At 43.1% G+C, this 27,491-nt stretch overlaps 1 protein-coding gene across 4 annotated transcripts in view; it reads left to right on the forward strand.

The window, feature by feature from the left end:
• The window catches only part of DPF3 (double PHD fingers 3), a 259,210-nt gene that overhangs the window by 221,608 nt on the left and 10,111 nt on the right, over nt 1-27,491 (forward strand). For 2 of the 4 annotated variants that reach the window (XM_082451799.1, XM_082451798.1), the window contains exon 9: nt 18,501-18,613. In XM_082451799.1, coding sequence (XP_082307925.1) covers nt 18,501-18,613 — 113 coding nt within the window. Of the gene's footprint in view, nt 1-18,500; nt 18,614-27,491 lie in introns of those variants that run through there. The other 2 variants (XR_014261041.1, XR_014261042.1) reach the window with 2 other exon arrangements.

The following is a 27,491-nucleotide window of genomic DNA, read 5'->3' on the forward strand; positions in this document are numbered from 1 at the left end:
GTGACACCCGAGTCACAGGCTGTTTTAAGAATTAAATGAGGAAGTGTGTTCAAAGTGCCTAGCACCCAGTAAACACGTTGATAAATGGTAGCCATTAATAGTAATAATACTAATACCCCTCTGGGGAAGACTCAGAGAATTGAGTTTCTGCCTCTTGTTAAGAATTCAGCCAGAATTCTGGTTGTATCTCCTGAATAAGCAAGGACCAAAATCTCTTTTCTGAGTTCTTATTTTCATTCTCTTACCCATTCCTTCTCGCTTCCTTCTTCTTTGTCTCCCACCTGTTTCTTTGTCTCCTTTCTTCCTTCCGCAGTCCTTCCCCCAAGATTTACTAATTCTTCCACTTCTCACTTTCTCTCTCCTCTCTGTTCTCATGATTCTGGAACCGTGACGCCCTCTTTTCTTTACTTATTCATGGTCCGAAATGCATCCTGGCCGTTCCGAAAGCTGGTGCCATCAGCTTTTCTGCTCACTGTGAGTTCCACCTCCCAACCCCAGGAAGACCCTGCAGTGCCCCCCAGCTGCAGCCTCCCTTCCTGGCTGCAGGGTCAGCACCACCTCTTGAGATGGGAATTATCCCACAATGATCCTTTGCCATCTCGGATCTTTCTTACTTTCTATTCTTCGGGTTCCCAACCACCGTGGCAGTGAATATATGAGTCTGAAACTCAGCAGAGAGGTCTGTGCTGCAGATATTGCTTTGGGAGTGACAAGTGTGTAGATGATATTTAGGGGAAGTGAGTCTAACTGGATAAAAATAAGAGACTGGAGTAAGGAAGAGGATCATCCAGTAAAGGAGACTGAAAAAGGCAGCAGGGAGGTGGGAGGAGGGCAGGTGAGTATGCTGAGGAGAGAGTGTGCAGAAAGGGGGATGGAGAGCACCGGCCCTTTCAAGGAGTTGTGCTAAAAAGAGGAGCAGGAATGTGTCTCTCGATGGAGGGGATGCTCGGTCTGGGTCTCCTTGAGAGATAGGTGCTCTTCTGTCTAGAGCATATTTGTACGCTGGCAGAACGGTCGACTAGAGAGAGAGAAACTGATGATGCGAGAGGGAATTATAGCAGGAACGAAGTTCTCAGGGAGGTGTGAGAGGTCGGGATCCAGGCACAAGTCGGAGCTGGAAGAGTTGTTCCTGGTAACAGGAGGGAGACAGGCGTAGGGGCACAGGTGCGGGGAGATGGGTGGAAGCACATGGAGAAGATGAGAAAGTTTTATGCTCATTGCTTATGTACTTTTTCAGCTAAATGAGAAGAGTGTGAGAAAGGCATACGAGGTATGGGAGATCTGAGAAGATGGAGAGATGAGGGAGAATGGTTTGCCAAGATTTGTGGTCACCATTCAGTGGAGACTGGTTAGCACAGGGGTGTGATTTTCTCTGCTTGGGTTCAACATGGAGCAGGTGGAGAGCTGGGCTTAACTGGAGCTGGGGTGAGTAGGAAAGAGGGGTGAGTAGATAGATGCAAGGGTGTGCTTCTTAAAATAGTTGAATAGACACTAACATAGAAAATGGTGAAAAGCAATGCTTGTGCTGGGGCTGTTGAATTCACTCGTCATTCAGTGAGTGCAGTTTAATTAGGTTGCAAAGATTTTCAATGGTTCATGATGACACAATGGAAATGATATCTTACATCTCTCCTACCCCTGTCAGAGCAGTCCCACAAACACTGGGATGGGCTCCTGTGTTTGTTCTTAATAGCACAAAGGAAATATTCTAAGTGCTTTGTTGTCTGAAAGGCCTTCTCTTGGGGAGAGAGTGTGTGTTGCCGGTCTCAAGCTGCTGAGAGGAAGCTAAGGCCTCCTGCTTATGCACAAGACCCCCAGGTCTCTGGCGAACGGAACTGCTATCGGGATGATAGCTTATGTATGTCTGGACACTGGCCAGTATGAATTGATGTCCTTTGCATCCAACAATCACAGGACTGTCTGAAACACTCAAGAGTATGTTGACAGTAGGCTCTGAGGTTGAGAGAAATACAGAATTTCTGGGAATGGGAATAGAGGGTTACTTGTTAGTGCCAAAACCAAGCAGAAGAGTAGTAAAACTTTGCCTTCAAAAAGAACGTTTTCCATTTTAACAAAGCCATAGCACATACCCTATTGCTGTGATCCTCACGATAAAAGGATGAGGTGGGCAGGAAAGATTTTGGAGCCCTCTTTTGACCAAGCTGGACTCAAGGTAGCTGGGGGACTTGCCCGTGGTCCTACACACCTGCGTCATGGCACAGTTTGTCGATATGCAGGAGCCTCGAGGAGAGCCTAGGAAGCAGAGTGTCACCAAGTGCAGCCCAAGGACCCTGCATCAGGACCTGCATGTTTAGAACCTCTCCCCTGTACTCTAAAGCTGGAAAGCCACTGGGTCACCAGAATGGCGTTGCTGTGGCCTGGGGAAGTGGAAAGACCAGCAACTGATATTTCCTCTCTGAGGTCTTTGTTCGCCAAAGAAAAAGGAAAAATTCCCCCTTGAGGCCAGGAGAGTGAATGAGGTGTGTTCTTTGGATGTGTGTTGAAGGAAGAGAGCATACAACAGTCTTCAAGGGGATTGAGAGACTGGGTAGAGGGCGCCCCAGTGGTTAAGAACCTGAACAAGGAAACCTGGTTTTGATCAGCCCATGCGGGGGCCTCGTCCACAAAGCAACTTGCGACTTGCCATATCTGTTTCAGCCACGGAGTTTTGCCCTCGGCAGTGGCCACGAGGGGCTTCTGGGGAGGTCAAGGGAATCCTTCCTGATGTCATTCTTAAAGGTGGCACACCGTGGGTGCACTGGGTGTGCTCGGGCAGTTTGTCCAGCCTCTCAGCACTTTGGTTTCCTTGTCTGCATTGGAGAGCAGAAATGTCTTCACAGAAGTGGGCTATTTGGACTGGACTTGAAGGTTGAATAGAAGTTCCTAGGGTGGGCACAAGTGGAAGTGATATTTCATGGATCCTTTTATTCATATATGAATTGACAGATTCACTCACTCAATGAGAATCTTTTTGATGGAGAGGTGGGGAAGGAAGTCAGATTAGAGAGAAGGAAGACTGGGTGGGGTTTCCCAGAAAGGGAGGGAGTGAATTTAGGGCAGTGCACCTTGTTAAAATGCAGATTTAGGTTCATAGGTCTGGTGTGGGTGTTTCTAACAAGCCCGTAGGTGATACTCATGCCACTGGTTCATGGACCACACTTCATGTAACCAGAGTGTAGACTATCTGCTTGACAGGTTTGGCTGTGAATGGGAGTTGAGAGACGGCTCAGAGAGACCTTTGTGTGCAAAAGTGTGAAGTGCAAAAAGAGCAGGAGGTTTTTAGGGGTGAGGATGGGGAGAGGGAGGATCACGGCAAGTACTTTTCCTTGAGGCTGTTGCATAGGGTGTAGAAGTGGCTGGGTCAGTGGTCAGAAAGAAGATGAATCTAAAACAGGCAGTTGTGGCCAGGCAGCAAAGAGGCTTGTAACACAAAGGAGCTTACTTCCCGCCATGGGCAATGAGAGATGTAGGAATGACTTAAGGAGGGGTGGGTTGGTACCTCATAACTAATGAAGTAGAAAAAAACACTAACCACTATTAAATTTTTTTCTTTTTAGAAAGGGTCTTTCAGATGATTTTCTGTGTACACAGAAGTATGTGACTGTAGGAATACTGTCTGTTAGTCCAACCACAAAACAAGGCCACCATCTGGTTTGTGGTCCTAGTTGTTTTGATAGGGTCTCTGACTCACAGAAAGGCAAACAGGAGTTAAATATCTGTTTGGTGACCTCCTTAAGGTTCACATCCTTAGTGCTCACATGAGACTTTTAACCTGTTAAGCTTAACAGTTTCCACCTCAGAGGTAGCAACTAGGTTTCTTCTTGTATGCAAACTCACAGAATGGTCATGGTGGATTGGAGTGCTGTGTGGACAAGGACCCAAGGTCTCAGCATGAGGAGCGAAGAGCATGTTGAATCGATTAGTGATGTCTGCCATGAGTATGGGATGGAACAGTGGCACATGTGCCACGTATTTAGCTGTCTCTGAAGGGAGGTCAGATTTCTGGTGATGAATATCCTCTCATACCTATTCCTCAGGTGAACCAGGGCCATTTCAGAGATACTCAGTGCCTTAATTTCCCTGGTTATGGAACGGTGTTGATGACCACCTATCAGAAGGGCTTTGTGAATCTTCAAACAGTTGTGAGGCTCTTGTCTACATTTACAAAGTACCAGGAAAGGCTTTCCTTTTGCATTACTCTAATGTCGATGGGTATTTTCATACTGAATAAACTATGTGTCTTAGGGCATCATTTCTATTAAATCTGAAGACAATGCTGGTAACTGGAAATAGCCATTGATTTGCTTTCTCTTGTTCTATCTCAACTCCCTAATTTATCCAGAGGAAAAAAATAAAGCCCGTGTGAAATCAACTCCTCCAGCTTTCTAAATAAACAGCGAGATCAATTCTCATTCATGAATTTGTTGGATAAATATTTGATTGTAAGGAAAAGTCAGATTAATCTTAGATGAGAATTTGACTGCTGGAAAATGATCTATGAGTTGGACTGAGTGCCCAAAGATGCAGGACGACTGCAAAGCTGGTGCTGCCTTTGTGTTGGGGGTTGGAAGCAAATTCTGAGTTAATACAAGGCCAGACAGATGGTGCTGGGTTTGGAGCCCAAGGATGTTTCTCCTTTAAGTAAGGTTGGTTCAGCTTCATTTTAGTTTCCTTCTCGTTGAGGGTGTTGAAGGATATTAGGGACCTCAGGCGCTCAAGGAGCCTGGGAGAGAGGCTTCAGGGGAAGCTGGTTGTCACCACCATCATTCTCATTTTCCATTCTCCTGCCATCACAACTTGGAAAGTGGATTAGTGATGTGGGGGGAATTGGGGGGTGAAGAGGGAAAAGGATTAAAAGGAGTTGGTGAACCCTTTTTGGGGCTTCAGGGTGGGTGGTAGGGTTGTAGGTGTCTTGATTGTGGTGCAGTCTGATGAATGCAAAAGGGGGGCCCTGTCTGCTCTTTTCTTCTTCTCCTAAATAAGGTGAGTAAGAAACATTCCTATCCTTTCTTAACTGACAGTGTTAACTCGAGGTGTCTGGGGCTGATGCGAAATTGGATTTGGATGCTAGATGTCTTTGCATGCTCCTCTCAGAGGCTCTACTGGGGGAGCTGGTGATGGGATGTCCATCCTGGTAGCTCCATGTGGGATAACTGGCCCAGCAAAGCTGCATGGGATGGTGAGGTGGGGAGAGGGGAAGGACACCTCCCCACCCCAGCCTCTGGCAGAGAAGCTGTGGCCAATGGGATCAGGGGACCTCTGTTGAGATTCTCAGGAGCTGAAGCCCAATAATGTCACCACAGGCTGCTACCCTACTTCCTACAGCCTCCAGGGCCCCTTTGCGTGGGCTGGACTGTCTCACTCTGGGGTGAGTCTTCCAGGATTAGCCACTGCCAGATGGTGAGGGCTTGATGTCCTGCCTCGTGTGAGCAAGCCCGGCTTCCTGAAGGATTTCACTAGAGGCATGGAACACTGAGGCCCAAAAAGGCCTTAGGGGACAACTAGTCACCTGTGTATGGTACAAATTGAGGAAACTGAGGCACAGAGAAACTCAGTGACCTACATTACTGTGCCTTAGCAAACTTCTTGTGAATAAAAGGGGAAAATGCTATTATATTTAACAGCTTCAAGTAAGGAGCTGAACTCAAGCTGGGCCACCACGTTTGGGTTGGCCATCTTGGGTCATGATGTAGTGAGAGACCATGATGTAGAAAGACTCCAAAGGATGAGGGTGTGAAGACATGGCTTCTGGCCCTGGTTCCACGACCTGCTGTCCACCTGAGCCATTCTGAGCCTCAGTTTCCTCACCTGTAAATCAGGAATACTTATATCTGTCCTGCCTACCTCACAGGATTATTGTGGAGAATCAAAGGAAAGCAGGGAATAGAAAGGTGTTTACTTGAAAACGTTATGAGAATTATCATTAAGATGTCCAGGCATTGCTTTCTTTAGCTAACATACTGACTGTAAGTTGCTGCTCTGCTCATATCAGTCTGTGGAACTTCCAGGAAGTCCCTGACTTTCTACTATGGGGGGACTTGTTCCAGAAAACCTACATAGAAAGCTTGCTGGAGGTGAGAGAGGGGCTCAGGAAGGTGGAAGGAGGGTGGAGCAGGGTGAGGGTGAGATGGAAATAGAGGTCAAGACCAGAGGCCAAAGATGGCATCTTCTATGGTGAAGAGGTCCTCTCTGGCCCGCACCGTGCAGACAGGTTGGGCCCAGGAAGCCGCAGACGTGCTCTTGTTGCATGGTGAGGTTTCACACCTATTCACTTCTTTTTTTAGTCATCCCCACGTTGTTGCATAAATTGTCTTAGTACCTGCTATTTGTTCTTTTAAAAAATTAACAGCCCTGCATGGAGCAGAGGAAATGAGATAAAATCCCAAACCCCACTTCTGCCCTTCATTGTTCAGCCCAGTGCTGGTCCTTCTGTGTCTGGGACTCGCCTAAGCAGGAGTCCTGTCAAGTGCCTGGTTTTTCTAGAGCCTTCACACCAGACCCCTTACTGTTTCTCCTTTGCTACTGTTTCAGTTACCTGTGGCTACGTAATAAATTACCCCCAGATGCAGCAAACATTTATTATGTCATAGTTTCTGTGGACCAGGAATCTGGGAATGGCTCAGCTGGGTGGTTTTGGTGCGTGTTCTCTCAGGAGGTGGTAGTCAAGATGTTGGATGGGGCTGCGGTCCTCTCCAGGCTTGACTGGGGTTGAAGGAGTCGCTTCCAAGCTTGCTCATGTGGTGTTGGTAGGGCTGAGCTCATCTTGGGCTGTTGGACTGAGGGCCTCAGTTCCTTACTGGCTGATGACCAGAGGCCCCTCTCAGTTCCTTGCTATGTGGCCCTTTCCATAGGGCTGCTCATAACATAGCAGCTGACTTTTTTAGGAGGAGGGAGAAAGAGGGAGAGAGAGAGAGAGATAGAGAGAGAGGGAAAGAGAGAGAGAGAGATGTCAAAATGGAAACACGAGTGCCTTTTTATAATTTAGCCTCCAAAGTTTCATATTGTCACTTCCTTTTTACTGTATCTGTTAAAGCAAGTCATTAAGTTCAGCCCACACTCAACAGTTGAGGAATAGCCTCTCCACCTCTTGAAAAGAGGAGGATCAAAGAATTCAATGGCATTTAAAAAAAACACCACAGCCACCAACATTACTGGCAGGTGATTATTTCCATCCTCTCCACTGTTCAGTCTGAGTTGCAATGCTGCTCTCCTGCCTGGGCACCAGCATCTCTCCTGGATCTGGCCATTCTTGGAGAATATGCAGGGCCACTCGACCAAACTCTGGAACTGTGGGAAAAGCCTCCACTAGGACCTGCCCCAGCCTTGCAGGCAGGGCTCTGACACCTGGGACTGAAGAGCTTCAATCCAAGGTCAGAAGGAATGAACTGGCTTCCAGAGACTTGATGCATCTCCTAGGGCAAGGATGGAAAGTGATGCTGGCAGGGCCTAGCTTTGGCCGTGGAACCTACATCAAAAAAATGACCCCTGTTATCAACGAATGGAATCAGATAAAGGCAATATTCCTAAGCCTATTTTATATGGTATTTCCAAACCTGAGCCTGATGGACAAAGCCTGTGGAAGGAGAAGCATGTTGTGAGATAATCTACTGGTGAATTCTTCCCTCTACAACGCTGAAACCACCCAATCATTCAGAGAACGATGAGGGTCCACTACTCTTGGGGATCACTTTACCCAGTTCTAATCAGCAATGGTTCACAGCGTAGTATGTTCTCTTCAGTTCTTATCTTACTTCATCTCTCCCTTGATGGTGGTGGCCATGGACGCCATGAAGGGCTCTTTCCAGGTTCTCCTCCTTTTGTGACCATTGTCTCTGTCTTTCTCACTGAATTCTCTTCTTGATGCCCTTTCATGCTTTTAGTTCTGGTGGTTACCCTGCCCCCTCCTCCCAACAAGGTTCTTTTTATTTTTCAATCTGTGGTCTCTCACTGAGTATCTCACCAAGTGCCAAGGTTTCATCTACCACCCACACCTGATGATTTCTAAATCTATATCTCCAGCCTGGTCCTCTCTCCTGAGTATAGACCTGTATTTTCTCAGCGACCCAAGGACAGCTCCACTGAAAGTCTCATTACAACAAGTGCAATGTACCAACATGGATCTATTGTTACTCTCTGCAAGCCTGCTGTCTCCAACTCAGCTAACAGTGTTATCATCTACTCTGTGGCCCAACCTAAGAATCTCGGTGTTATTTTTAATTTTTCCCTCTTGCTCACACCAATGTCCAGGCAAGAATCATGTCGCATTGACTAATTCTACCTCTCAAATGTTTCCTACATTAATCACCACTGCTTCTAGGCTGGTCCTGGGCTAGTGCCCCCACTAGAACATAAGCTGCATAGGAGTAGGAACTTTTATCTGTGTTATTCACTGCTTGGCACTTCACACAGTGCCTGGCACATTGTAAGTGCTCAATAAAATTGTTTTGAATAAATGGATATTGTAATTGGTCATCCTGCCCTAGCCGTCTCCACTAAACCCTCTGTCCTAACCACCAGAGTCATTTCTCTAAAGCATGGGTACAAGCAAATCAGGTCCCTGCTTAAAAAACTCTGAGGATTCCTCACTGCTTACAGAGTCAAATTCCAATCTGTATGCCTGTATAAGGGGCCCTTCACAATCTTTCCTCTTACCTCTTCAGCGTCATCTTTCGCCACTTCCCTTTTCTCCTGCTCTTCTTGAGCTACTCTACTTTGCCTGAATAAACCATGCACCTTAACTTTCTTGCAATTTCCTCTCCCTGTAATTCTCTTTACCCTTTTTTTCCCTTAGGAAATCCGTCCTTCAAGGCCCAGCTCAAATGCTACCTCCTCTCAGTGGCTTTCCCCAAGCTTCCCATTATTGATTGCTTCTCCATCTGTAAACACTTTATTCATTCCCCTATTATAGCACTTATTACATTGTATTATAGTCATTTCAAAAGATATAACCTATAATAGTTATCTGTTGCTGTATAACAGATTACTCCAAAACGTAACAGCTTAAAACATAAATATTATCTCATAGTTTGTATTGGTCAGGAATCTAGGTGTGGTTTTGCTGAGTGCCTTTGGATCAAGGTTTCCATGAAGTTGCAGTCAGATTGTCATCCAGGGCTATGGTCTCATCTGAAGGCTCGACTGAGAGAGGATCCTGTTCCAAGCTCACTCGCATGGTTTTTAGCAGGATTCATTTCCTCCCAGGAAGTTGGACTGAGACCTTTCCAAGGACATCTCACAACACAGCAACTGCCTTCCCTTAGAGCAAATGAGTGAGAAAGCACAAGACAGAGTGCCAAAGATGAAAGCCACAGTCTTTTTATAACTTAATATTAGGAGTGACATCCTATCACTTCTGTCATATTCTACTTGCTAGAGGTGAGTCAGTTAAGTCCAGCCTACCCTCAAGGGGAGAGAATTACACAAGCTTATGAATACCAAGAGATGGGGATCGTTGGTGGTCATCTCAGAAGCTGCCTATCACACCTCCTAAACCTGAACTCCTCAAGGCAGGATCCACGCCTCATTCATCTTTGAAACTTCAGCACCTAGTATAGTTCCTGGCAGTTGTAGGTGCTCATGAATTTGGTCAAATTCAATAGAATTATTTTTCTATAAGAACCTGATCACAATAAAGTAAATCGCAAAGTCAGAAGAACCCTCAAAATTAGAATTAAAAATGATTTAAAAGATAAAATGAAAGACAAAGTGTTTAAGTGTCATGGACACACTGTCAGTCCTCTATTTCTAGGCACTTCTATGATTGCTTCCCAGTAGCACACAGGAAAGGCCAGAAAAGCAAGAAAGCATCATTTTTCTTTTGACTTGGTACAACTCTGAAATATTTTTGAAAGAAAAAAATGGAATACCATCGCAAAGCTCCTCAGACAACTCGAGAACTTAGACCACCCGTGAGTCCATCTTCCAATTCATGGAAGATCAGCAGTTGGAGGATCACAGACAATCAAGTGTTGACTAATCACTGCTCTTTTCCACCAGCTATCCATCAATTATACCATAAAATCCTCCCAGACAGAAGATTGCAGGGTCTCCAATCTGAGCAACAATTTCTTCTTCGGGCTCACTTTTCCAAAGAAAACCCAAAGCCTTTAGCCAGCACCCATGGCTAGATGCTCATGATGTCCAGAGAGGCCTGATATGCACAGCCAATGTCAGGGATTCACATCCAATATTGATGTTGGGCTCTGGACAACGATTCAGTCAGGGCTCCATGCACTGCTGTGGGACAAGCATCACTCTGGCAGATGGTTGCCTCCAATCTACAGTTCCAACTAAAGATTTAGAAGGAGACTTAACCTGTGTTGCCTCATGTTGGTGACCCTCTTCTTCCATTCCTGCCTGGCAATATCTGCCCACTGTCACACAAACAGCTCAATATTGCTCATGACGAAACCTTACCCAAGGCCTCTGCTGCCTGCAGACTCATTGACCACCCATCTGTACAGGTCCAACGTTTTGCATGGTGGCGAGTGGTGTGGTTGATGAAAAGTGCTTTTGGTTTCTAGATTTCTTGTGCTTTCTGTCGTGGTATTGGACTAGGAGTGGGCTAGTTCAGTGGAATATTTGCCAGAAATTCTAGCAGAACTAACTGGTTACTTTAATTTCCTTCTTAGTTTCTTTCACATTGAGTGTCAGCTGGCAAACTTTAGAAGGCTTGTTTATTTCACCAACCAGATGGGCAATTTGGGATCACGAATATCTCTAAAAATAGTGTTTATAGGTGGCACAGACAGAGCCACAGCTTCATGGATAACAGATTCCTATCATTTCATTTAATATATTGGAAAACTAAGGCCTGTGAGGCAAAGTGACTTTTCTCAGGGACTCAGATGCTGCATCATATATCAAATTGTGGTACTTGCTCCATGAGGGCAGGTTTTGGTTTTCCCCACTACTGTATCCCCAGTGCCTAGAACACTGCTGGCCACATATATTTATTAAAAAAAATACGGTTGAGGGAACGAGTAAGTGAATAAATTATCCTTGGTACTCAGCTGCAGTGACTAATTAGGGGCACTGGGATCATTACGGTGGTTCTTGACATCTTTCTGGTACCTTGGCCCCAACCTGGGACAGTCAGGTAAGTTATATAAAACCAGGTCAAGGCTGTCCCATCCCCTTATTTCACTTTAAGAGGACCAACTGAAATGCCCTCAGGTTTATATATGAGACTACTCAGACCACACTTGACCATGAAAACTTGGGGAATTTCTAGGGCCATTTGAGAATGGAGCCATGAGCCCTTAGTGATTTAGCCCATTAAAAGTGCTCCTAATGTTCTTGCATGAATGGTTTCCTATTATTATTGATGATAATGATTGAAGCAACAATCCCTGTGGCTTGTCTCCTGTGTGACACCTGGGTGCCCGCGAGTGTGACAGCTTTGAGGGAGGATAAACAGACCCCTAAGATGGGTCAAACTTGCTGATGGTAAAGTGTTTTAGCCAAGCAAAAGGCAGCCATGGCATACACCATCATTTATTTTGAATGCGTTTTTGTCTGTATGGTCTTTATCCTTTCTACTTTCTTTCTCTTCTTTGTCCTCTTCTAAGTACATTAAAATGGTGAGAAAAAAGGGAGCCATGCAGGTGCCTCTGGAGTGCCATTGTGGTCCTTGATTTGTAGATGTCTTAGTGTTAGAAGAACATCTGGGGCAGATGGGAGGTAAGCCTGTAGATCATTGTAGAAGGTTTGCAAAGCAGGGCTGGAGAAGTAATCCATGTGGGGAAGCAGTGCCCGGATAACAGGCTTGTCACAATGTATGTGCACAGAGTTCAAATTCTTGATGGCTCAGAATTGGTTCCTCCCTTTGCAGATAAAGTATAATAGCTCAGAGCCTCATTCCTTCTTCCACCTGACAAACTGGGTCTCAAAGTGGAGGAGGTTAGAAAGAGGAAGATAAGGAGAGAAAGAGAGAAAGGGAGGAAGGGAGAGACAGAGACAGAGAGAGACAGAGAAGGAGAGAGGGAGAGAGAGGATAAGTGAAAATGAATGGATCTGATGGGGTGAGATGGCTTCCTAAAGTGAGCTAGTAATATTTGTTTCTCCGCAAATTACTCTTTAACATGGGTGATTCAGATTTGACTGCACTGTGCATAAATTCTTTAGCTAAAGCTTCTTATATATTTTTGCAATATGTAAATATTAGAAATTGTATGTGTGTATGAATATAGAGAACTGCTAGAAATTTGAGCCAAATTATTTTCTAATGAATGCCTATGGAGACTTGTTTTTGGTGCTTTTTCAGATTGGAATCGATCCTACATATTTTATATAATATGATTTCTATAAACCAGGCATCAGACCAAGGAGTGCAATTTGAATTTTGCAGTTACTTGCCTGAGAACCATGGATATTTAGGTTTTCCTTTCCTGAGAAATTAGTTTTTAAGAGATCAACATTGATGAATAAGGTAATAAAATAAAATTGGGTGTTTATAATTTCACCATGAATAAATAATAGACCATGCTGGTTCCACAGTTATTTGTATCTATTTTATTTATGTTTTCAGCACATACCTAGCGAGATAATTTTTTTTCTGGAACTCTAATTTAATCAGTGATGTGGCTTAGCCTAGTCCAAATTAAATATTGGCAATAATGTAATGAAAAACTCTTTTAATAAGGATCATAATGTAAGAGACACATGTCATAGCCATTTGTAGATTTCTTTTTGCCCAGGGTTTGTTGAAAATGAACTGTGTTTCTCTCACTGTGCTGAGTATCTACAGAGTGACACTGACTGGTTGATGGCTCTGTTAGCTTCTAAGTCACAGTTGTAATGTGAACTCAGTCAACAAGGTATATTTAGATATTTTTGTCCCTAAAAGGTTGGAAATATCCACGTGTGTGGGCAGTTGTGTATGAGCATGTGTGGAAGTAGGCAGCTGTAAATATAAAACGAACACTGGTTTTGCCTGGGTATTTATCTGTGTGCCTTCTCACTCGAATACCACGAACTCCTGTTCGCTGTACTGAACATTGCCAGCGTCTATGCACATGGGTTCTGGAAAGCCATGACATGTATCCTTCAGGTGGCAAGGGGGCAGTCCCTGCTTTCAGATGCCTGCCTTCTCTTTTTCACTGAGTTCAGTAGACTGCAATTTCATACATACCAACCTCATGAACAATCTTCTTTCTGAGAAGCGTCTCACATCCCGCTGGTTTCCCTTTTCTACCCAGCTGCTGAAATAGCACCCCAAAGCCAAATCTCCGTTGTCTGAAAGCCCTGTCCAGAAGTTAGGTCTCTGCACATGGTGGCCATGGGTTATATTTCCTGTTTCAACTTGTAGGGAAGATTGAGGTCCGTTTTGGAAGGGGTTAGGGCTGGATTAAGAATGTGTCTTTACACCAAGTTCACCACTGGACCAACTGAACAAACGGGCAGAAGATTTATTGAACCCTCCTAATAGAACAAATTTGGAGGAACACTCAGGAAGGACTTGGTTTTTAATGATCTGGCTGGGATGAATCATGCACACCACGCCACTTTCTAAATCCATTTTGGTAATTGAAATCTTATAAATGTCCTGTTGAATCATCTCACCCAGGGGACCCGGAAAGTGTTGTTTCCCCTTCACTCCATTGGGCCATTTAAATAGCAATGCAGGTATTCCTCGCTTTAAGAAAACTGGATATATGGAAAATCTAGATTTCCAAGCAAGCACGTTAGAGAATGATGGTTAATTTTACAAAAGAGATTAAGACAGGAATCTTTAAGTAGTGGGTGGCCATAAGTAAATTGCTTTACTGCCAATGTGCCTCTTTATTTTCTACCACCCTTGAATTGGAAAGACTATTATCCACTTACTTCCAAGGATTTTAGAAATTAGTTCTGGGCAAAAATAAGGAGTTCTAGCAGTAAAACTTAGATATGGTCTTCTAGCACTTTCCTTAGCAACTTTTCCTTTTGTCCAACAGTATGCTTGATTCCAGTCATTTCCATGGTAGATAAGAAGTCTTATCCGTATAGTTTTATCCGGGAAACGACTTTTCCTGTTTGTAGAGAAAGGCAGCAGACAGGCAACCTGTTCTGGTGGCACAGAAAGGAGGACTTAGTTCTGGGCCTAGTTTTTGCACCTGCTAATGGCAGCTTGGGTGACTTAACTCTTTGTGTCTCACCCTCCCCAGCTGAGAAGTTGCATCCCCTCCTTTCCTCTCCCACTTGAGTCTGAATTCTGAGCTGAAGGAGCTCTGTAGCCAGAGCTGAGGCTAATCTTAGTCCTAGAGAATTTTACCTGGGGTGGAGGCTGTGTGAGCTTCGTTCCCTTCCTTTGGGTGTGAAGGTCTTTGGGGGGAGGCGGGTGACTTTCTCAAAACCGGAACACAGAGAAAGCCCATGGGATTTTTTGAGACACTTCCAACAGGATTTTCTCAAGCTCACTTGCTACTGTTCACTGGTCCAAAGCTATCCCAGAAAATGTCTTCAGAGCTCAGCACAGTGGTCGAGAGGTCTTGAAAAGAGAGTTGGCTCTCAGTAAATATTTCGGGAGTGTTGTCGGCTTCATGAAGCATGCAACCCCCCCCACCCCAACACCCGGCCCCGGAGGCATCCAGAGGCACAGCTGGCTGTGGAGTTCCATGTCGCGCTCTGGAATGTGCTGACCTTCCTTCCCAGGGAAGGTGACACTGCTGAGGGTATTATTATTAGTAGGGCAGCTTCTGCTCAGCTCTCTCAGCACACGCTCATTCAGGGTCCTTATCGAGCAATGACAAACTCATGAACCTTTGGCAGTCGACACAGCTGACCACCCTCTCCTTCCTGAAAGCTCTTCTCTGGGCCACTGTGACCCGTACTTGCACGGTTTGCGTCTTACCTCTCTCCAGCCATCCTTCCAGTTTCCTCTGTTGGTCTTTTTTTTTGATCTTCAAATAGTTGAGTTACTCAAAGCTCAGTCCTCGACTTTTTTCTCTCTTCTCTCCTCTTCCTTTCTCTTTTTTCCCTTTTCCTAGATAATTTCATTAACTCTCATGGTTTCAATGACCACCTATGTAGCAAAAGCTGCTACATTTATATGTCTAGTTCATATTTCTTTTGAGCTCTAAACCCCTATATTCGGCCATCCGCTTGACATCTCCACCCAAAGTCACAGACTTCCCAAACTCAACGTGCTCAAAAGAGGGTACTCCTCCCCCCCCTCCATTTGGTCCCTGTATGCTTTCTGTAGTCTTCCTCATTTGAGTAAGTTTCGCTGCAACCCACCTAGTTTCTTAGGTCGGAATCTTGAGACTATTTCTCATCATCTCTTTCCCACACTCCCAATGCTCAAATAATGGTCAAGTCCTGTCAATGATTTCTTTAATATTTCTCCAATCTCCACCTCCACCATCCTTGTCTCTCTCCTAACAGCAGCATCCGCCTCCAAACTAGTTTCCTGGCAACAATTCTTACATCTCTACATTCCCTCTGCCCGCCTCCCCCCAGTTCTTTCCTTAGACAGCAGCTCCTTCCTTCCTTCCTTCCTTCTTTCCTTCCTTCCTTCCTTCATTCCATCCTTCCTTCCTTCCTTCCTTCTTTCCTTCCTTCCTCTTTTCCTTTCCTTTCCTTTCCTTTTTCCCTTCCTTTCCTTTCCTTTCCTTTCTTTTCCCTTCCTTTCCCTTCTTCCCTCCCTCCCTCCCTCCCTCCCTTTCCTTCCCTCCTTTTTGATGACTTAAATTTGTCTTTGTGTTTTCCTTATTTAAAAAGACCCTTTCAACTTTTTATATTGAAATAATTATAGCTTCATAGAAAGTTACAAAATATATTACTGAGAGGTGCCATGCACTCTTCACCCAGTTTCCCCTAATGTAACATCTTCCGTAACCATAGTACATTATCAGAACCAGGCAATTGACACGATGCAATCACAGACCTTATACATACGTTATTGGTTTTACATTCACACACATGTGTGTTTATGCATGTATGTGTATAGTTCTATGCAATCTTATCAATACATAACTCACTGCAATCAAGGTTCAGAACTGCTTCACCACCCAAAGGTCCCTCGTGCTGAAGGAATTCTCCTTTAAAAACACAAGGCAATTCAGTCACTGCCTTGCTCAAAATGCTTTAATGATTTTAAAGCCCCAAATTCTTAAATGAGGGCCACAAGTGCCCACGTAACTTGGCTGTAGCTACCTCTCTGGGCACTTCTTGCCCTCCTCCTTTTGCTCGCCAAGCCTCTGCCTACTGGCCTTTCCCTTCCGTTGAATTTGCCAAGCTCCTCCACTGCTCAGAGCCTCTCCACGTGCTGTTCTCCTCACGTGGAATCCTCTCCCTCGCCCACTCAGCTAACTCCTCCTCATCTGCCAGGTGTCAGCTTAAAGATCTTTCTCAGGGAAGGTTTCCTTGACATCTCAGACTAGATTTGATTCTCCTGTGATTTTTCAATGCCAATTATGGTTTTTCTTTACAGTACTTACACAATTATAGGTAAATAGGTATGTGGGTAGTTTATTAATTTGAGTTCTCTCTGACCAGACTAGAGGGATTTGGGGGTGGTGGTCTTGCTCACCACTGTATCTTTTCTGTCTAGTGTCATGGCTGGCCTAGCAGGTGTTCAATAAACCCTAGTTCATGAACAATTACTGTAAGCTGGCTGGTCGTGGCTGGGTGTGCCCTAGGGCCGTGGAACAGGGCAACACCAACCTGCTGTTCTAGGTATATGCTCCATGAATTCATCTTCAACCTTCCCAGGTGTCCTGAGAACCTGGGCATCTGTGGCCCAGAACACCCAGAATCTCAAACTGGTATTTTCTCTCCTATTCCCATCCCAGTGTTCTGTGTGAGGGATCAGAATAGGGAACAACCCTGGCTAGTGTTCTTCTTAGACAGATCTTTGAGATGCTGTCAGGAATATCAGCTGGATGTTCATCCAGGATTTTAACGTAAGGCTTTGCTCTCCCCAGGGTCATTGGCATGGTGTCACTTTGAGAGGGTTATTCAGAGCTGTGAGGGTTTTAAGTTGCGTGGCTCCTGAGAAGTCCTAGAAATGCTTTTAGATCAGTCCCCTCCTCAATGCTCCCACCTGCTATTTGCTAGGTGTCCCCAACTCCCCTCACCATGAGTCATTCTGTCCCCACTCTCACTCTCAGAGATAACTCAGTGTGGTTTGCATTGGTGGCGACCCAGATCTGAAGGGTCCTTATATTGACTGAATAGACAGTATTTCCCCCAAAGGACCATGATAGAACTCTGTGAGGGTCTGGAAAAGGAGAAATGGGGGCCTCCTGCTGGGATGTGGCTTTGCCAAGGAGTGGTGGTACCGCGTGGGATCTTGACTGTCTGTGGGGGACACTGGGTTGGACGCTGTGTTGGTTGCCCCTAATTGGTGCCCCGTCTATACTATCCTTCTTTAGAAGCTCACAATCCTTCACGTGAAAGAGGCGACACATGCACTATAGGGTGGATTCGGCAGAATTGGGAGAAGGGTGAACCCCTAGCCATAGGCAAAACTGTCAATTCTTCTGTGAGAGAGTCAGTAAAGGGCTTTGCCCAGGGTGTCTGGGCAGATTCCCGTCTGATTCACAGCCCTGGGAAACCTGGGGACATCATCCAAGTTTCCCTTCCCGGCCAAATAGGAGGTCAAGGTCTTCACGTTCTACGGCTCACAGTTTTCTTCCTGCTGCCGGTGTCTCTCTTTTGGGTGGGCAGTGGCTGAGAGCAGAGCCCAGCTCTGCAGGCCAAGCCTCTGGTGTAGGTCTGCTGGGGCTGGGTCCTCTAAGGTCACATTAATGTCCCTCCCTGCTCTTACTATTGGCTTGGCTAACGTGATACATAGGATGGAGAGAAGAGTTGGAGCCCGTGACGAGTCCTTTCAGGGTAGACCTGGCTGTTGTGCGCCCTGGCAGTGACACTGCACTTCTTCGCCCTCCCTGCCAGGCTGCTTCCCTCCATAGGGCCTGTTACTGTGCAGGGCGTGGACTTCTGCTTGTCCCCTGGGCGTGGGCATAGACACCTTAGGTAGCAGTGTAGTGCCTCCCAGAGCCCCCCGAGCTCTGTCCCCGGGAGCCTCACATGCTCCCTCTGATCTCCTCCCCGCTGCCCTAAGGCAGTGTGCACAGCTTTGCAGGTCAGAAAGCTCAGCTGCAAAGAGCCCATATGTGTTACCTCCCACCACAATTGATGCCGGCGAGATAATGCTGCTGACTCTCATGGTGTCGCCTTGTGCTGTGCGATTTCCTTTCTCTTGCTCTCTGATCACCACTTTCTGTCCGCATCAACTGGTTACATCTCTGGGGGAACATGGCCCTTAGGGCAAGAGGACTTGGATGACATCTCTCCCCAGCAAAAGGCTTAATACCTATTTCTCTCTTTGGGCGTTGATCTGATGTAACTGTGGGTGGTGGTGAGGATGGTGGGTAGGGCTCCAGCCAGGCTCCCACTTTACTCCCCAACCCGTGCTACCCCACCCTCCCTCCAAGTTGGCCATGATGTTGTGGCATTGAGGGGTGACAGGTCAGACCCTCTGGCCCTAATGCTGCCATTTCTGCTTCCTCCAGGTCACCCCACCTGCCTGCAATTCACCCTGAACATGACCGAGGCTGTCAAGACCTACAAGTGGCAGTGCATAGAGTGCAAATCCTGCATCCTCTGTGGGACCTCGGAGAATGATGTGAGTGTGGGGCTTCCCGCGTGGGAGGGAGAAATACAAGGAGCTGGGAGTCCTTTGAGGATTGGAGAGGAAGGCAGGATTCTCATCACTGGACTCCTGGGGAAAATATCCATCAGGACCTCCTTCTTGACTTTTGCCCTGAGGACCCTTGGGACCCTTGTGCTACAGGGACCTTGGGTACTCTTCGTGCCTGTGGAGAGAGGTGCAGGAGGTGATGGCCAGAGGCTGCCTTGCTGGCCGTTAGCCCTCAAGGGTTCATTGGTAGACAATGGTGCGCAGTGCTTACGGTTAGGATGTGCTTGGCTCTTTACACCACATTCTGGAGTGTGTCATCTCACTTGGTCTAAATGTTAAGTATAATAGATGCAGAATTTAAAAACCCATATTTTGTTATGGACAACTTCAAACATATACAAAGATAGAGAAAATAGTGAAACTGATGTACCCCCATCACTAGCTTCAACAATGATCAATACATGTCCAATCCTGTTTTGTAAATATTGCCACCTCTTTCTCCATGATATTATAGTCCTAGTCATAATATCATTTCACCTGTAAATACCATATATGTCTAAAAAAAATAAGGACTTATGTTTTACAGATTGTGAATATGTTTATTTTCAAGTTGAAAAAAAAAGATAAGGACTTACTTATTAACAAAAATAACCAAAATATTAACAATAATATTTAAAAAATCAATAATTCCTTAATATAATGAAACATCCAGTCAACATTCCTATTGCCTCAATTGTCTTAAACATTGTGTTAATTATCTTAAATTGTTTTAAAATGTTTTTATTTACTATTTATTTGAATTGTGATTCAAATAAGACTCATACATTGCAATTAGTTGATATGTCTTTAAAGTTTCTTAATATACAGGGTTTCCTTCTATTTTGATCTTTTTTTTCCCCTTGATTTTTTGGTTGAAGAAATCAGTTTATTTGTTCAATAGAGTTTCCCATGACTGTATTTTACTAACTGCATCCCTGTGGTGGTGTTTGACATTTTCCTCTGTCTCTTGTATTTCTTGTACATTGATGCTTAGAGCTAGAGGCTTGATCACATCCAGATTCTCTTTCTTTTTCTCTGTCTCTTTCTGTCTCTGTCTCTAAAATATATAAATAGCAAGACTACTTCATAAATAGTGAGGTATACTTTCATCAGGAGGTATGTAGTACCTGGTGTCTCTCTTTTCATGATGGTAGCATCTTTGACTACACTGACTATTTCATTAGGGGTTGCAAATAGTGATGTTCTTATTCCATAATTTCTTCTTTGTTTATTAGCTGGAATAATTCTATAAAGAGAAACTTTTCCAGCCTTATATTTGGTTACCTTCATGTATAGATTATATAGAAAAGGCAGGATAAATACTAGATTCTTTCCCTTTATTTATCAGTTTTCAAAATAATGGGTGGATTCAACACGTATTCATGATCAAACCCTCAAGAAAATAGAAACTGTGGGATATTTTCTTAACATGATAAACTTTTTATACCTTAGAACTAAAGCCATTGTCTTATTTAATGGAGAAATACTAGAGGCATTTCTGCTAAGATCAGGAACCAGGCAAGGATGCCCACTATCTCTATTGCTATTCATAATTTTTCTATAGATATTAGCTAATGCAATTAGACAAGAGAAAACAATAAGTATAAGAATGGCAACAAAGTAGAAAGTTTTTCTGTATTTCATAACTTTAATAGTATATCTGGGAAAGTCTAGAAAATCAATAATAAAGCTAACCCAAACATTAAAGGTAGCAGGATATAAAATTACCATACAAAAATTAATAGCTTTCATATGCACAAATAATAACCAGTTAGAGGACATTATGGTAGAGAAACTCCACTTATAGTAGCAACAAATAAGAAATATTTAGAAATATACTTAACAGTAAGTACGTAAAACCTAAATGAAGAAAAGTTTTAAATGCTTTTGAAAAGACATAGAAATAGACTTGAACAAATGAAAAGACATTGTGTGATCTTGGATAGAATGACTCAACATTGTAAAGATCTCAGTTCTTCCTAAGTTAATTTACAAATTTGATTCAAACCCAATAAAAGCACCAACATGCTTTTTAATGGAACTAGACAAGTTGATACTAAAGTTCATATGGAAAAACAAACATGCAAGAATAGCCAAGGAAACACTGAAAAACAACAAATTATGGAGGGAGTCTAGCCCTGCTAGACATTAAAACATACTGTAATGCCTCTGAAATTAAAACAGTATGGACAAAAAGACCAATGGAATGGAATAGAAAACCCACAAATCGACCCAACTACATACGGACATTTAGTATAAAATAAAGGTTGTATCTAAAATTACTGGATCAAAGATGGACATTTTCATGAACAGTGCTGGGACAACAGGGTAACCATTTGGGAAAAGATAAAATTAGGTCCATATCTCATGTAATATGTAAGAGCAGCCTTCAAGTGGACTGGGGATATAAATATAAAAAATAAAACCATACTAGTAATAGAAGAAAACATGGGTGAATTTCTCTTTAAATATAAGGAAAGATTTTCTGTGACTCAAAATTAGGAAGGAATAAAAGAAAATGTTGACAAATCTGACCACGTAAACATTTGCATAGTAAAAAACACAATAAAGTAAAAAGACAACTGACAAAATGGGAGAAAATATTTGCGTCATATACCACAGATAAAGGTGGCAATATATAAAGAACTCTTAAAATTTGAGGGACAAGGGACCATAAACCTGATAGAAAATGGGAAAAAGATATGAAAAACAGTTCACAAAAGATATAAAAATGTAAACAAAATTGAGATATCATTTCTTACCCATAAGATCGGGAAAAAGAAGTATGGCAGTGCAAAAAATTATGACAGTGCATTCTGTTGGTGAAGCTGTGGGAAAGGTGGCACCGTTATGTATTGTCAGCGGGAATACAAAGTGGTACAACCCTTCTGGAGGGAAATTTAGCAATACCTAACACAGCTACTGTGCACTTAACTTTTGACTCAGCTATCTCACCTATAGGAATCTACCCTAAAGATATACCCACAGCTCTATGAAAATACATATGCGTAAGGTTATTCATGGTCACACTGCTTATAATTAGAAAATATTGGAAATGACCTAAATGCTTATACACAAAATGGTTGAATAAAGGATGGCACAATGAAGTACTAGGCAGCTGTAAAACAACAACAACACGATGTAGATCTTTATGAATTAATATGGAGTGATTTCCAGAATATATTGTTAAATAAAAAAGCACAGTAAAAATGATATCTGCAGTAAGCTGCCATTCTTGCAAGAAAGGCATAAGAAAATATACATGTATCTATTTACTTGTGTGAAAGAAATACAGGAAGGATAAGCAAAAAACTAAAGAGATTGGTTATCTACAGGGTAGGTGGGAATGGGGTAGAAAGAATGGGGAAATGGGGGTGGGATAGTAGGGATGGGGGGTAACACTTCTCTGAAAATGCCTTTTTGTATAGCTCTGACTCTTTGAACCGAGGTATTGTTTCACATACCCTCAAGATAAATACTGAAATTCAACCAGGATGTGGGGGAAGCGAAAATGGAATATGAACAGTAACAAATGAACTTAACTATAATATAAATAGTAACATGGCCATACTGAAGGGTAGGGAAGGAAAAAATTAACCTAGATAACTTTGGAAAGTAGTATTTGTGTATTTTAAGGCTAAAGACAGAAATGACTATACACATATTATATGCTAGTTAGTAAATTTGTTTCTCACAGGCATGTGAGTTAGTCATTCTGAAACTACTTGATGTGTCTGCAGGTCTGAACTGATACCTATATATTGTGAATAATGAGAGCCAGGTTTCCCAATGTCAGAGAAAGAAAAATCAAATAAAGGGGGAAGACTAGACTGAACCCTGTGGTCCTGGGTTGGAATAGGGGGTATCAGTATGAATTTATGCTTTTAAATATAATATATTTTGTTTATGTATTATATATCTATAACTATTTATATGTACACACACATGTGGATAAATACAGAAGTAAATATAGATGTGCACCTGCACGTACATTTATTTCCTAACTCTGTCGTAAGGGCCTAGAAGCAATGACAGCCCAGAAGCAATGAGGACCCACAGCACCCAGATATTGGTTTCTAAATACGATTCTCCAGTAAAAGGAGCCAGGGGTTCTTGGAGAAATGGCTGGAGCTGGGAAAATGTAAGAGGATGCCGGAGCCTCCTGTGGTACTAGAAAGTAAGGAGGAGCTAAAAAATTGGTCAAGGACACAGGAGCCAACTTGAAGGCGTTCCTAATGGCCCAATCTGGGACAATTTGAGCAACAAAGTAAATAATGATAGTATTGGATTATAACCCAAAGACAAGATAAATATTCATATTAACATTTTAAAAATTGAATAAGTGAATGAATTAATGAATGAATGGGGAAGAGGTAAACTCTTCCTTAGAGCAGGATTACAATTAATAAATGTAGAGGGAAGAGGGAAATCACCAATAGGCAAACATCATGGTATGGTTGTTGTAAGCAAGAATCATCAATTGATGCTAAAATTAGCGGGCAAAAGTATGGTGAGAAGCAGAATATTTGCTTGATCTCAAAGTATCTTCCCCACCCAATTACTTATTAATATGTTACAAAGGGAAAAACCGTAACTTTACAGGGGAAAAACTACACTACAGGTACTATACTACCTTAACTATATGATCAGAGTAACATTACTAGTAATAAGATACATTGGTATCCGTGCCCCCTGATAAGATGCACTGAGAAGATCTCCTCTTATGGAAAAAAGATCAGACAAACTCAAACTGAGTGACATTCTACAAAATCACTGACCTGGACTCTTCGAAAGTGTCAAAGTCATGAAGACAAAGAAACCAAGGAACTGTCACAGATTCAAGGGCAGTAAGAATACCTAACAACTAAATGGAATGTAGGATCCTGAATTGAATCCTGGGGAAAGGACGTAAGTGGGAAAAAACTGGTGAAATTCAAATGAGGTGAGGTCTGCAGATTAGTCAATAGTGTCATGCTAATGGCAATGGTGATTCCCTGCTTTTCATGATTGTACTATGGTAATGTAAGATGTTAACTTTAGGGGAAGCTCAGTAAAGTGTGCGCAGAAACTCTGTATCATTTTTGCAAATTTTCTCTAAGACTAAAATTATTTCAATATAATAAATTAAAAAATGATGGGATGTTTCCCTGGCATCTAACAAAAGTGACAAAGTTTTTAAAAAATAGTATCTTTATGGACTTGAGGATTTATACATACTTGATTTATTTCAATCCATTACAGTTAAAATTGTCCCATCTTTGGGACTCTGTTCCCACTTTTATTCCAGTGGGAACACAGTTTGGATCCTGAGTCCTTTTGACATGATCTCAGTAGTATTTGTTTTTTGTTTTTTTAATATTTATTTATTTTTTGGCTGTGTCAGGTCTTAGTTGCGGCACACAGGATCTTTTGTTGCAGCACGCAGGCTCTTTGTTGAGGTACAGGGGCTCCAGAGAGAGCGGGCTCAGTAATTGTGGCATGCAGGCTCAGTTGCCCCACGGCATGTGGGATCTTAGTTCCCTTACCAGGGATTGAACTGGCGTCCTCTGCATTGCTAGACGGATTCTTAACCGCTGGACCACCAGGGAAGTCCCTATCTCAGTAGTATTTGTTTCCTTGCTTTCCAATATGTAACGATACTTATACATTTCATGCTCCAGACCTGGAATCAGCCATTTCTCCAAGGACTCCTGGTTCCTTTTAGTGGGCAATGGTCTTTAGAAGATATAATATGGGTGATGGGGTGCTAATTTTTACTGCATTAGTCATTGTTTGGGGGCATTTTCAATGGACAGAGCTAGGAAATAGGATTTGCTTGTTTTAAAGATAAAATACACTGTGAATTTACACTGATACTTCCAATTCATTGCCAGAACTAATTATAGGGTTTTTACTTAACCTTATCACTCTTACATCTGTATTTTCTTTTAACCATGTCAAAATTTTTGCTTCTCATTACCAACATAAGCACTCATTTGATACTCACATAGAATATCAATTCCACTATTAACAACAATAATATGATTGCTGAAAAGAAATATATATATGTATGTATATGTATATGCATATTTGCATTTGTTTTTGTCCTTAAGATATATTTGACTGAGGAGGTACAGTCAGACTACTTGTTTCCAAGTCACTTGGAATAGTTTCTTTCTGTGTGGTTATGCCACCAACTAGTACATGATTAGATTCATTTGTTTCATTTTTCTTTTTAGTGACAGTTACCATGTGAATTTTGCTTTATGACCACGTAAAATATTTACTGGCTCCAGAATCAAATTTTTAAAAATAAACAGTATGTTCAAAGAAATCTAGCTTCTATCCCTACCTCTTTTACACTCTGCTTATAGGACCGTTTTAAAAAATTATGGTTTATCTTTCTATTCTGTTAAATGGAAACATGTGTATGTGCACATGAATCCTTAAGAAAGTGGATGCATTTTCTTAGAAAATGGTAGAAAGATATACCTGTTTCCTTTACTTTGCTTTTTCACTGAATATCCTGGAGGTTACTCCACAGCAATGTATAGACATAATCTTAACTCCCTCCTACAGTTGCATAGCTCTTCATTAGTTTATTCAACCAGTCCTTTATTGATGGACATTTGGGTTGCTTCTGGTCTTTGGCTTTACAAATAGTGTTAATGTAGAGGTTTTTTGTTGACTCGGCAGAACCTTAGGGGAGGAATCAGGGAGTGAGCCTGCTCGGGCAATAGGGAGTTCCTCTCGCATAGCCAGGGATTTACCCTGCACATCCCAGAAAGGGATTCCCGTTCTACTGGAACTGTAGTCATAGGTGAATTCTGGTTCTTGAATACTTGGGAGTAAGATGTCCTTAAATTGTGTTTCTCATGGGGGTCCGCATGAGCTGGGGTTTTTTTGGTGGTTTTGGCTGGCAATTATCTGAGAAGCAAATGGAATAGAAGAGAATATGGTGCTAGACAATGATCAACCCATGAAAGAGACATTTAAACCCACAGATGCCTTGGTCTCCCTTTGGGAAAGTCCAATCCAGGATATTCTACCTCCTTGTATTTCTCGTGTCAGCACTAGAGTAGGAGTTATCAATGTATTTCAGATATTAATAATACTGTTTCTCACAAGTCTCTCCCTGTTTTCTGTCCCTATCCTAACTGGTTTCTCCTTGTATTATCCCTAAATCATATTGTCATTTAGCTTATTTCAGCTCCAACAATAATGGTGTAACTCTTTTGGAATAAACCACACTGTTCTGGCTTTCATCCTACCTTTCTGACTGCTGTTTCTTAGTCTCTTTCTTCTCTGCCTGGGCCTTAGCTTTGGTGTTCCCCAAGCATCTATTCTTGGCCTTCTCCTCGGTAACTTTTTGGAGTCCTTGATTTTTCAGAAAATTCAACGAAAGCTATGGATTTACCCTTTGCTCAGAAAAATGTACCTCTGTACCTATACACAGAGTTGTGCATATAGTTTCAAGGAGTTCATGAACACCCCTCTATGAGCACAAGTTCAAAGACATCTGCTCTCACGTACTCTGGGCTTCCCTTCCCAGGACCTCCAGTGCCATCTCATCACCAGTGACTCCCCAGTCCATGTCTTACGCCCAGGCCTCTCTCCTGACCTCTAGCTTCCTCCAGGCACCCTCACCAGGTGATCTGTAGACCTACAGATCATGTTCATAGCTGAGGTTGCCTTCTGCCTCCCACAGGTCTGCTCCTCTGCCCACGCCTTAGTGAATGGCTACATCGTTTGGCTTGCCGACCAAGCCACCACCTAGAAGACATTCCTGATTTCTTCCTTATCACTCTCTACATCTAATCAATGACTCTCAGATGGAAGCAAGCCCCTTTTCTCTCCCCCAAGCCACAACCTTAGTTCAGGCCACCATGATAAGTTATCTCTTACCTGGACGACTATAGTAGCCTCCTAAGTGGACTTCCGGCCTCAAAAACCAATCTCTCTCCACCTGGATATCTTTTCTTATACAGCAGCTAGTGAGATCTTTCTATACTGCAAGTCTGACCATGTTATTCCTCTATTGCTAACTCTTCGAAAGCTTCCCATTGTCCTATTGAATATAAAAAAAAAAAGATCATTCATGATCTCTCCTGCCCCATTGCTTGCTCACAGGGGTTTTCAACTTCTATATCTACTTTTTCTAGGATCTCTACACTGGTGAGAGCCAAGGTGAGATTTGATACAGAACTTAACTTTGCAGACGTCTTATAAGCCATCAAAGCAGGCCCAAAGGTCACTGAATAGAACAGGGCTGAACCTGGAGAATGGGGACCAGATCACAAACACTTACTGAGTAGCTACTATGAGGAAGGAAGTTCTGAAGGAGATGCGGAGATGAGTAAGACAAGGTTCTGCCCCAAGGGCCTTGCCATCTATAAAGGAGTGGACAAAAGAGGCATGTTCCAGATGGACTGGGTGTACATGTCTACCACATGCCAGGCTTTGTAGCATAAAGGAAAGTGCAACTAAATGTCCTAAGGAAGAGAAAGTACTATGAGGATGCAAGAGGGGGTCAGAGAAATTCCATTTGACATAGATTAGTGAAGTCTTTGTGGAAGAGAAGTGTTTGAAGACTTGAAGGGTGGGTAGGGAATGGTCCAGAAGAGAAGGGGTCAGGCACTGGGAGAGTCTTCAGACAGAGGGAACTGCAGGAGCAAAGGTGCCTACTGTGTCCTTGGAAGTTAACCGCAGCACTGGAGGGGACTCTTCTCATCTGGCTCCAGCCTCCAGCCCCCGAAGAGGCTTTTGAGGGCTGAAAGGTGGCATCACATCACTTGCATTTCTCTAACCTTGCATAATGAAACCCTGAAAAAGTTCTGAGGTGTTA

This window comes from Balaenoptera physalus, assembly GCF_965194825.1.
Source record: "Balaenoptera physalus genome assembly, chromosome: 2".
NCBI classification, from domain to species: domain Eukaryota; kingdom Metazoa; phylum Chordata; class Mammalia; order Artiodactyla; family Balaenopteridae; genus Balaenoptera; species Balaenoptera physalus.